This window comes from Trichechus manatus, unplaced genomic scaffold, assembly GCF_000243295.1.
Source record: "Trichechus manatus latirostris isolate Lorelei unplaced genomic scaffold, TriManLat1.0 scaffold00009, whole genome shotgun sequence".
NCBI lineage: Eukaryota > Metazoa > Chordata > Mammalia > Sirenia > Trichechidae > Trichechus > Trichechus manatus.
Window position 1 is genome coordinate 14,255,670 of NW_004443945.1, and position 12,843 is coordinate 14,268,512.

Here is a 12,843-nt window from a genome sequence, read left to right on the forward strand (position 1 = left end):
CCATGTACAACAGAATGAAACACTACACAGTCCTGCGCCATCCTCACAATCATTGCTATGTTTGAGACCATTGTTGCAGCCACTGTGTCAATCCATCTCGTTGAGAATCTTTCTTTTTCCCTGACCCTCTACTTTACCAAGCATGATGTCCTTCCCCAGGGACTCATCCCTCCTGATAACATGTCCAAAGTATGTAAGACAAAGTCTTGCCATTCTTGCTTCTAACGAGTATTCTGGCCATACTTCTTCTAAGACAGATTTGTCTGTTCTTCCAGCAGTCAGTGGTATATTCAATATTCTTCACCAACACCATAATTCAAAGCTATCAATTCTTCTGTCTTCCACATTCATTGTCCAGCTTTCGCATGCATATGAGGTGATAGAAAATACCATGGTTTGGGTCAGGCGCACCTTATTCCTTAAAGTGATATCTTTGTTTTAAGATCTTTTGCAGCAACAGGGGAACAGCATTAATTTTAATTAAAATTGAAAAAAAAGAAATACGTTTTGACTAGCAACCAAATTTACCTCAAGATGTAAAAAAAAGAATGTACAGCATGCCAAGTTATTTTTTAGAGTACAGAGTATATTATTAAAAAAACCAAAACCAAACGCATTGCCGTCTATAAAAAACTAACAATCCGTTGCCGTCGAGTTGATTCCAACTCATAGAACCTTATAGGACAGAGTAGAACTGTTTCATAATGTTTCACAGGAGTGGCTGCTGGATTTAAAATGCAGACCTTCTGGTTAGCAGTCAAGCTCTTAACCATTACAGTATATAGTAAATAATTTTTTAAATGGCTTAACTGACATTCTAAACTAGATCTGTAGCCTCACCTTTCCCTGTAGGAATTCTCATCAATTAAAGTTATCAATTGTTTTCTTACGTTCAACTGTGCAAGTCATTTTTTTCCAGAAAAAAAAGTCACGAGAAATGAAATAGAATAATTCATACCAAAAGCACAAATAATCCTTTATTTATGTGCAAAAACTTGCATCAACAGTAAATACGTATTTTTTTTTGTGTGTGTGTATATATATATATATATACCCATGCATCTGTCAGTTTGTCGTATTGTGGGGGCTTGTGTGTTGCTGTGATGCTGGAAGCTATGCCACCGGTATTCAGATACCAGCAGGGTCACCCATGGTGGACAGGTTCAGCTGAGCTTCCAGACTAAGAAGAAGGATCTAGCAGTCTACTTCTGAAAAGAATTAGCCAGTGAAAACCTTATTAATAGCAGTGGAACACTGTTTGATACAGTGCCAGAAGATGAGCTCCTCAGGTTGGAAGGCACTCAAAAGATAACTGGGAAGAGCTGCCTCCTCAAAGTAGAGTCAAACTTAATGACGTAGATGAGTCAAGCTTTCAAGACCTTCATTTGCTAACATGGCATGACTCAAAATGAGAATAAACAGCTGAAAACATCCATTAATAATAAGAACTTGGAATGTACGAAGTATGAATCTAGGAAAATTGGGAATTATCAAAAATGAAACAGAACACATAAGGATCAATATCTTAGGCATTAGTGAACTGAAATGGACTGGTATTGGTCATTTTGAATTAGACAATCACATGGTCTACTATGCCGGGAATGATAACTTGAAGAGGAATGGCATTGCACTCATTCTCAAAAAGAACATTTCACGATCTATACTGAAGTACAACGCTATTAGTAACAGGATAATATTCATATGACTACAAGGAAGAGCAGTTAATATGACTATTATTCAAATTTATGCACCAACCACTGAGGCCAAAGATGAAGAAATTGAAGATTTTTACCAATTTCTGTAGTCTGAAATTGATAAAACTTGCAATCAGGATGCGCTGATAATTACTGGTGATTGGAATGCGAAAGTTGGAAACAAGAGTTGGTAGTTGGAAAATATGGCCTTGGTGATAGAAATGATGCCAGAGACTGCATGACTGAATTTTGCAAGACCAATGACTTCTTCATTGCAAATACCTTTTTTTTCACCAACATAAATGGTGACTATATAAATGGATCTCACCAGATGGAATACACAGGAATCAAATAGATTACATCTGTGGAAAGAGACGATGGAAAAGCCCAATATCATCAGTCAGAACAAGGCCAGGGGCCGACTATGGGTCAGACCATCAATTACTCATACGCAAGTTCAAGCTGAAACTGAAGAAAATTAAAACAAGTGCACGAGAGCCAAAGTACAACCTTGAGTATATCCCACCTGAATTCAGAGACCATCTCAAGAATAGATTTGACGTGTTGGACACTAATGACCAAAGACCAGATGAGTTGTGGAATGACATAAAGGACATCATATATGAAGAAAGCAAGAGATCATTAAAAAGACAGGAGAGAAAGAAAAGACCTAAATGGATGCCAAAAGAGACTCTGAAACTTGTTCTTGAATGCCGATTAGCTAAAGCTAAAGGAAAAAATGATGAAGTAAAAGAGCTGAAGATTTCAAAGGATGGCTCGAGAAGACAAAGTAAAATATTATGATGACATGTGCAAAGACCTGGAGACAGAAAACCAAAAGGGAAGAACACGCTCTGCATTTCTCAAGCTGAAAGAACCAAAGAAAAAATTCAAAGTCTCGAGTTGCAATACTAAAGGATTCTATGGGGAAAATATTAAACAACACAGGGAGCATCAAAAGAAGATGGAAGGAATACACAGAGTCACTATACCAAAAAGAACTGCTCTACGTTCAGCCATTTCAGAAGGTAACCTATGATTAGGAACTGATGGTACTGAAGGAAGAAGTCTAAGCTGCACTGAAGGCATTGGCGAAAAATTAGGCTCCCAGGAATTGATGGAATACTAATTGAGATGTTTCAACAAACAGATGCAGCACTGGAAGTGCTCACTCCTCTATGCCAAGAAATTTGGAAGACAGCTACCTGGACAAAGGACTGGAAGAGATCTGTATTTATGCCTATTCCCAAGAAAGGTGATCCAACCGAATGCAGAAATTATCGAACAATATCATTAATATCACATGCAAGCAAAATTTTGCTGAAGATCATTCAAAAGCGGCTGCAGCAGTGGGTCAACAGGGAACTGTCAGAAATTCAGGCCACATTTAGAACAGGACATGGAACCGGGAATATCATTGCTGATGTCAGATGGATCCTGGCTGAAGGCAGAGAATACCAGAAAGATGTTTACCTGTGTTTTATTGACTATGGTAAGGCATTAGATTGTGTGGATCATAACAAATTATGGGTAACATTGTGGAGAATGGGAATTCTGGAACACTTAATTGTGTTCATAAGGAATCTGTACATGGATCAAGAGGCAGTTGTTCGAACAGTACAAGGGGATACTGCATGGTTTAAACTCAGGAAAGGTGTGCGTCAGGGTTGCATCCTTTCACCATACCTATTTAATCTGTATGCTGAGCAAATAATCCGAGAAGCCAGACTATATGAAGAAGCACAGGGCATCAGGATCGGAGGAAGATTCGTTAACAACCTGCGTTATGCAGATGACACAACCTTGCTTGCTGAAAGTAAAGAGGGCTTGAAGCACTTACTGATGAAGATCAAAGACCACAGCCTTCAGTATGGATTACACCTCAACATAAAGAAAACAAAAATTCTCACAACTGGACCAATAAGCAACATCATGATAAATGGAGAAAAGATTGAGGTTGTCAAGGATTTCATTTTACTTGGATCCACAATCAATGCCCATGGAAGCAGCAGTCAAGAAATCAAAAGATGCACTGCACTGGACAAATCTGCTGCAAAAGACCTCTTTAAAGTGTTGAAAAGCAAAGATGTCACCTTGAGGACTAAGGTGGGCCTGACCCAAGCCATGGTGTTTTCAATTGCCTCATAGGCACGCGAAAGCTGGGCAATGAATAAGGAAGACCGAAGGAGAATTGACACCTTTGAATTGTTCTGCTAGTGAAGAATATTAAATATACCATGGATTGCCAAAAGAACAAACAAATCTGCCTTGGAAGAAGTACAACCAGAATGGCCCTTAGAAGCAAGGATGGCGAGGCTACATCTCACATACTTTGGACATGTTATCAGGAGGGCTCAGTCCCTGGAGAAGGACATCATGCTTGGTAAAGTAGAGGGTCATCGAAAAAGAGGAAGACCCTCAATGAGATGTATTGATACAGTGGCTGCAACAGTGGACTCAAGCATAGCCACAATTGTGAGGATGGCGCAGGATCGGGCAGTCTTTCATTCTGTTTTGCATGGGGTCACTATGCATCGGAACCTACTCGATGGCATGTAACACACACACACACACACACACACACACACACACACGTATATTTGAGATGATAGTTTCTGAGTTATGCAAAGAATACGTTTTTCTATTAAAGACAAAACCTTGATACAATCCAATTAACAAAGTAAGCTCATAATATGCCTAAATATTCTTCAAATTCCTGATAATTGACAAGGAAACTCAGTAGAGAAATAAGCTAAGAAGAAAATATGCAAATAATCCTCACATACTTTGTGTTGAAAAAGGATAGAAACACTACATCTGGAAAATAAAGGAGTAGTCAATGGGAGCCTCCTTTTCATTTTAGTTCTGTAATATCTCCTCAGAAAGCAGGGACAAGATCACGTAAAATAAAATAAAATTACACGATAATAGTCCAGAAAGAAATTTGGTAATTTGGGAAACTTATCACCTTAAAAAATAAGTATTTCTCTTTAAAGATTTGAGTATAAACTTAAGTTACGGGTGTACATAAAAGCATAAACGGGAATGCAGCATTTTCTGCAGGTTTTCACCATGGCCTTCCAAGGATGCTAAGACTAGTAAACCGTATGTGCTCTAAAAAGACAAGAGACTTGGCTGACTTAGATAGCAGATTAACTTCGCTGTGGGATGAGTCATCCAACTGAAGTTTAAGCTAGACATAACAGAATCAACTCGATGGCAACTAACAACAACAGTTGTGAGACATCTTCTTCCTCTCTTACTGTTCCAAGTGTGTCCCTCTCAAAAGACAAGTTGTTAGAGAACAACTTTCTTCAAGCAAAGTTTATAAGTTAAAATTTTATAACAATAGTTTCTAATGACTAGATATTATGATACCTTGACACATTCTGAGGAAATTTATTTTACAACTTTTCACTTTGAAATATGTATCTTTGTTGATTGTCTATTTCCTTTCTTTTGTTCTTTTTTTGCTAAGACTGTTGTTTAGTTGATACTTTGGCACTCAACTCAACCCTGATGATGTCTTACTTGAACTCAGTAACTGAAAATGAGGGTCCAATAGTAGTCAAAAATATGATTTAAGATCTCATCTGTGGCCAGCCACTTACAATTTTGGAAATAAATGACCAAATCTTGATAACAGTCTCCCCTGGAAGTCAGAGATAGAGAATAGCTGGGGAAAGCATAATTAGTGCCATTACTTCCTTCTTTTTTCATGATGCCTAATGAATAGTCTCTTATTTTTTATGTGCTTGAAATTAAGAGTGATTAAAGAATTTTCGTTATACTATTTCTCAGTCCTAATTTCTCTATTTAAATTAGGGTAGAACAATGCCATTTATGTGGATTAGAATGGATACAGAACAAATGATGCTTAAAAAGTTGATTTTGAACTCAGCGATAAAAGTTTCTTGGTGACATGGAGTGATACAAAACAAAGCTATATGTTAATTTTACAGAATATAGAGAAATAATATCTTGGTAAGAGGAGGTTGAAATTGCAGTGAAATACGATGAGTCCCTTTTGCTAGTATTTCCAGCTTTTTGCTTCTGTAGTTTTTGTTAAAATGCATTTGATTTAAAGGGACATAATTTTAAATTATTTTGATAAATAAAAACATACATTATTTAAATAATAATCCACATAAGCCTAAAATAGATATAAAATAATATATACAATAAAAATTTGATACGCATTTTAAAACAATCTCATTAAAGTATTTACTGTCATGCATAATTTTGATTCTTAAAAGGTATTGTTTATATTAAACTTCAAAAGTATCTTAATGTCATGCAATTGAAATATAAATAATACAGAATTGAAATATCCACTGCTATTAACATTTTCCCACATATTTCCAAGAGCATTTATTTTGTTTCATACCCTACCTTCTGTCTGGAAGAAAGTAAATTTTAACGTAAGGATTCCTCGGCCTCCCATCTTCCCTGGAAAGAAGATCCTTTGCTCCCAAAATTGTAACTATCAATTGGTGACCAACCTTGTCAAACCACAGTTTTATCTGAAAAGCAAAAATATTAACTTATCAACTCAAATATTTACGACCATAAGATAATGCTTATATTCCCAATCTCCACCTCAGTCTCTTACACTAATATTAGCACAGAATATAAATTTCACTTAGTAAACTGCGGTTAGTTAAAATAAAAGGATATGCTATAATAACTTCAATGAATAGAAGAATTAACTGAGATATTTTGATTTGGTTGGTCAATCCCTTGGACTTTTTGTTTACCCCAATTTGATTGCTTGTTAACGTGCACGTAATAATAAATGCACATAAAAATATCATAACTAAGGGCTTTATATGCAATGATTGCAAGAATCGCTGTTGTTCATTTTGGTTACCCTATGATTTGTGAGTTCAGAATAAATGCTCAAAATGAATGAGTAGATCCAAGTTTATATAGCTTGCATAGGGAATTTTTAAGCAAATGTTTTATGCTATTCCATAACAAAAGACATTTCGAAGATTATAAGCAAGGAATAATTTACTCGCAGCTTTAGTCAATAGACTCCTTCACTCTGTAGTTAAAACTAATAAATTCATCTTGTATAAATTTTTTTTACACAAGCATAAAATCTTTTTCTTTTGTGAAGCAAATGTATATCAAATCATTAGAACAATAGTGTACATTTTATAATTTGATATGAGAAAATGTAAATAATTTCCCTATGCCATAGGTAAGGATTGGAACTTCACATCCAGCTGTTGAACTCATTTGATATCACAGTTGCCCCTTGCCCCCACACTCATATCTCACACCCTCACACCTACCCAGTTAATTCTACTATTTCAGGATCTGTGATAACCTGGCTCTGCCCCACATCTTGGTTCAGAACTCAGTAAACTTATGACCACTATCCTGAAACTGAAACCGAACTGGATATTAGGAATTTGAGAATGACAAATAAAAACAACCTTGATTATATATTTAACACTGGTAGTTCAGCTCCAATTCCAACATGGCTTTGTTGAGTCCCTCACTTCATATCCTAGAAAATGGGGAACTGAGCAAGATTTTTGAGTCAGAAGAGGAGGACTGATGGCCCAGAAGAGCACATAAAATTATTTATATACATGTTTTTGTTCTGTTTTGTTTTTTGTCAAGTGGAATTAGCCCTCTTATAGGAATAATAGTGAAAAAATACTTAAACTTTAAAAATTATAATTATTAATTTTTATGTTGCCTTAAGTTCTTATGCTCAATGCAGGTATTGTTGTGTAACAAAAAAAAAAAAAAAAATTCTAATGGAGGTGCTAAATACAAAGAGACCCTAGACAGATATTTCTCAGAATGTGGTTTACAAACCCCTGCATCAGTATTATCTGGCTTACTTAATAAAAAATTATAAATTCTTGGGGTTCATTTTTCACCTACTGTATCAGAATGGGGTCCAGGAATTGCATTTTAACAAGTCCTCCAAGTGATTCTCATGTGCATTAAAGTTGGAGAACCACTGCCTTAAACTAAGGGATAAGTAACCTGAGAAAAAAAATTCTTACTATTAAAAAAGAAAAAAGAAGTTCAAATACTTGTTACCTAACATATTAGAACACAGATACAGATTAGTATAAGAGAAAAAATAAAAGACTAAACTATTTTTCTGGCCAAAAGCATGAGTGGAGAACAAAGAAAGAAATACTGAGGTGTCTCATTGTATATGAGATGAAATAGAGACATTGTCGGATAGCTCTGTGGTTTCTCTAATATGCATGAGCAAAATGAGATTGTTATGATATTTTCTATCTTTATAGTAATAAAAGAGTTTAGGACTTTAATTTTTCCATGGTATGAAAAGCCCTTCTCTAAGCATCATGATATGAACATTAAGCACCTCAAACAGAAAAACATTCTAAAAGGCTAAAAATATTTTTCCAATAACCTTCACACTTAAGAAACATATAAATAATAATTACTGTTATCAGAATAAATTCATAATTATTGTAGCAAATTATGTATTTCTCTTAAAAAATTTTTGAGGAGTTGAAACTACTTATTATTTCCACAGGAAATACTTTTTACTTCTTTAAAATCATTAGAGCTAAACATTTGAGATACATTTTTCAAGTATTCTTTTCAGATTTTCTTATGCCATGAAAACCAAAAATATCACTTATTAATATTATCATTTTTCATAAAAACAGATATTAGGCTTATAGCGTTTATACTTAACAGTGTAGTAAATTATGCTTTACAAATATGTGGATGTCTAAATATCTTAGATAGGAAACAGGTACATTTTGATTTTACTGATTATGTGATCAAAATTATACTTTTTAAAATAAATTGTCTTATATTGGGCATTTGATCAATAGCTCTAGCTTTTATTCCAGAACAGAGGACTTGCATTGAAGTTTTTAATAGATATCCAGTTCACATCATCAAAACTGAATTTTTATTTTTTACTATATTATTTTATCACATTCCTAAATTTCTTATCTGTGCTTTATAAACGAATTGTGAAAATATAGCTGTTGATTCCCCAAAATATAATAAATGTATCTTCACAATTCTAGACCTGACATACTTTTTGTTATACTTGAATTTCATTAATAAAAATGTTGATATAATTTTAATTATTTTAATGTAATTATCATTTCAACTTCACCATGTAGCCATTTTCAGTTTTCCTAAGCAGAACATAAGCAACAGAGGTAAATATCTTACACTGTATAATATTAACTAGAAGAAGTCTAATTTTTAAAATTTAAACAAAACTAGCATTATTCAAAACCAACAAAATAAAAAAACATGCGGCAAAGCAAGGAAAGCATACTACTACTTTTTTTAAAAAGCTATATTTACATTACTTTACCACATAAGGTTTTCCTAATGAAAAGAGGCAAACAACTTGTACCCAAGTATTACAGTAAAGTTAAACAGAATTACAATGACAAAATGTAAACAAAATAAACCCAATACATTTTATTTGGATAGTTATTTTGTTCTTTCAAAATAATATACTTTACAAAAGTTGGAACTTATATAAAATATACATAAAATTAATATTTTAGATAAGGTACAAATATATTTGCCAATCTCCTCAAGGACTTATTGCTTGGAAAATGCAAGAGAATGTAGATGATAAGTGATATAATGAATGATTTAAAGAGACAGCAAACAGGAAAATATTAGCAGCATAAAATTAGCTATTTCTGTGGAATCTACATAATATCTACATTAAATGCCACTCGGAAACCTATGAGTTTGAGTATTCGGTTCATCACATAAAATCACTAACAAAGTTTGTCTCTTTAAATTTTTGTTCAATATTTTAATCCCCATGCAGAATTTTACAAGCTGGCTCATTTAATGATTTGAAAGTCAATAATATGGTTTAGAGCACATACCAAAAAAATGTTTTCCTACTACGCATTTTCCAAAAACATACAAATAAGGATTGAAACACAACTTTAGTTTCTATCAGGCAGACAAGGCCTTTACCTGAACCCTAGGAACAAAAGGCGTTGTTCTTCTACTAAGGCTTTGGCTCTGGTAAGCAAAATTAAAGAAAAAAGCAATAAAACAAAACCAAAAGGACAAGACGCTAGAACTAAAGACCAAAAGTAAAAACAAACACATACAACTATCCCTTTAAATACAATTTTTCCATGACAATATTAATCTAAATTAAGCACTTCAATGTAATAAATACATTAGTTTTGTTAAAATGCTAAACTATATAAAAGTATACAAAATATTAGAAAATGTTTAATCATATTTTTAAAATATAATCAACATAAAGGAATTAAGACTGAATGTAAAATAACATGTGGGTTTGTATATTCTGAAAGAATGATTGTAAACATACCCAAGAATCATGAAATTCCAGGTTTTACCCTTAAACGCATCACATAGAAAAAAACCACAGTCCCAAAATTTGATATATATCATATCGGTATTAGTAAAAAGCCATCTGTGGAAGTAACTGTATGACTTTTTCAAAATAATTAAGTCTAACAGAAGTCCAAGAAATATTAGCCAAGTTAACTTTAGGATTTCTTAAAAGAATAAACACAGTAGGATAGAAGTGTGCTGTACTGCACTGCATTAATAGTTAGTACTTAAACACCATCTTCACACATTTATTATGTACCATTCGAGAAAACACTGTTTATTTCTAGTCATACCTATTAATGAAAAATAATATCTCATTTCTTATATAATTTTTTATATTTTTCCAGATCTTTCAAGTTTATTGTCTCATGATATTCCTAACAATCCTAGGAGGTAGTTGCTATTATCTCCAATTTTTAGATAAGGAAACAGAGACATTTAAAAAAAAAGGCTAGATAAACCTGCCCAGACTCATACAAAAAGCAAGATAATGTAAGGGCATTTCAAAAAGAGTTGTTTGGAGTAAATCAAATTCTCAGAATAAAATCAAGTTTCCTTTCTCTGCTGACTTTGTTTTTTTGTTTTCACTTTTAAACAGTTTCCAAAGGAGACCACTGTAATTGGAATATGATGTGTCTTTATTAAAGCATGCCAACAGTTAAATTACAAACAAAATCAGACACGTCTCTGGGTTTGGGAACGGATTTCAAAGGATTTATTTCTGCTTTTCTCACCTAGATTATATCTCATCTCTCACATGTCTCATGGATATCTCTCATCTAATTCAAAAAGTGAAAAACAGTTAAAGGCTTCCCACTTTTCCACTGTTAAATGGAAACAGATAATTGGTACTAAGAGGACTATTGCCCAATTCAACTATCATCAGATAGTCACTGCTTAAGACACAAATCTAAAACCCAAAGGGAAGTAGGCCTTAAATATAAGCATTATTTCATTCAATCATACAAATCATCTTTTTCTCTTTCTCCAGAAATCAAGGCAGTCTCAAAATATAAGCTGTCTTTCTTTTTGTGTGGAGCTATTACCAAAGGAAAACAGAAATGTATAGAGATTTAAGTTGTTACTAACCTCTGCATAACTATAGGTTGGATAATTCTTTAGTAAATGGGAAAGAGGATGTATGAAAATCAGAAATTAACTAGGCATGTTGAAGGAAGGAAATGACAAGATTTTCTATTTTGAAACGGATTTTATTTTCCCTGCCCCCTCGCCTATTCTACCTGTATTGGACCAAAAATATTAAGGATAATTGAAGATTTTTTCAAGTAAATATTATATATTCATGAAACAAGGAATATGCTTACAAAGAATACCATTGTAAATAAATTAATCCATTAAGACAAACATTTTTCTATCTTCTAAAATTGTCTCTAACAAGAAACTCACAAATTTCTGAAATCAACCTTCTAAATTCTACGGCAAGTTAGACTTAATCTTCACCCATGAGTTTATACATTATATTGGCTACTGAAACATGTTTTTGGCAGTTTTAATAAAGAAAACCATTAGGAATAGTAAAGTACTATGTACCTCATTGTAATTTACATTAATTTACCTATTTTAAGCATGGAAGATCTGATAATATTTATAACTATTCAAACTTCATCAAATGAACAATTTTAATTGTACATTACAATTTATTTTGCATTTTTAATGTCACTTCCTACTATTTACTGTACTATTATCTTTAGGGAGCCCTGTGGCACAGTGGTTAAGAGCTCAGCTGCTAACCAAAAGGTCAGCAGTTCAAATCCACCAGCCGCTCCTTGGAAACCCTATGGGGCAGTTCTACTCTGTCCTATAGCGTCGCTGAGTCGTAATTGATTTGACAGCAAAAGGGTTTTATTATCTTTAGGACATTCCTTTCATGTAATGCTTCTGGAAAAACAAGGTTATGATAAAGAACTGTAAAAGACAAAAGCTCAAAAAAAAAAAACTTTCATTTACAGAAAGCTTAAAAAAGTTCTAAAGATATTTAGAGGATACACACCTATTCTTTGGTTTCTTATTCCCTTTAAATGGGCATATAAAACGGATACTTACAATATTTATAAACTCAATCACTAAAAATCGAGTCAGAAAGTGTTAAAATAACTTGGGGAAACATTGCAACCATAAATCAACACAGAGCCTGAAGTGAAATAAAATATGACGATCAATAAAAATCAATTGTGTAATAGATTCCCATAGCAAGAAAGGGTTCTGACTCTTTTCTGCCTTTTAAAAGAATTGAAGGCTATTTGTTTTATCTTAACACCCTATCAAAAAACTAACCAAAGACTACAAATTAATTAAAGGCTATTGAGAGAATTATGAACACAATCCTCTAAAGAAGGAAATGGTTAAATTATGATAGAACACAAATAAGAAAGAATCAAAATAAGGGAGTGCTGACGCTGCAAGGGCTATCATATAACTCAGATAGCCTAAGCCTAAGCTCAAACTGATTTTTTCACCAAATACATTAATGGTCCTTTCATAGTTACGTCCTAGAATGAAAAACAAGCAGCATAATTCAAGCATGGAGAGAAAATGAATTGCATACATTTTCTTAAAAATCTTCAAAATCTTCTTGAGATTGAAAATTTAAACAACAAATTTGCATTATATGTATATTTTCTACTTGAGAAAATATTAATCTGTGAACTGATAGAAATATATTAAGAAGATTAGCTCACATACTATACAAATCATCCTTGTTGTCTGGAATTACCGTCAGCAATATCAGAATTTTGTAAGAGAGATGTCGGCCCAAAGTAAAATC

General features: G+C 33.3%; 1 protein-coding gene across 20 annotated transcripts in view; it reads right to left on the reverse strand.

Annotated features, from left to right (window-relative positions):
- RIMS2 (regulating synaptic membrane exocytosis 2) overlaps positions 1-12,843 on the reverse strand; it is a 647,068-nt gene that overhangs the window by 309,323 nt on the left and 324,902 nt on the right. For 17 of the 20 annotated variants that reach the window (XM_023725997.1, XM_023725994.1, XM_023726001.1 and 14 more), the window contains one exon: positions 6,087-6,217. In XM_023725997.1, coding sequence (XP_023581765.1) covers positions 6,087-6,217 — 131 coding nt within the window. Of the gene's footprint in view, positions 1-6,086; positions 6,218-9,665; positions 9,714-12,843 lie in introns of all 20 variants that reach the window. The other 3 variants (XM_023726006.1, XM_023726005.1, XM_004370706.2) reach the window with 1 other exon arrangement.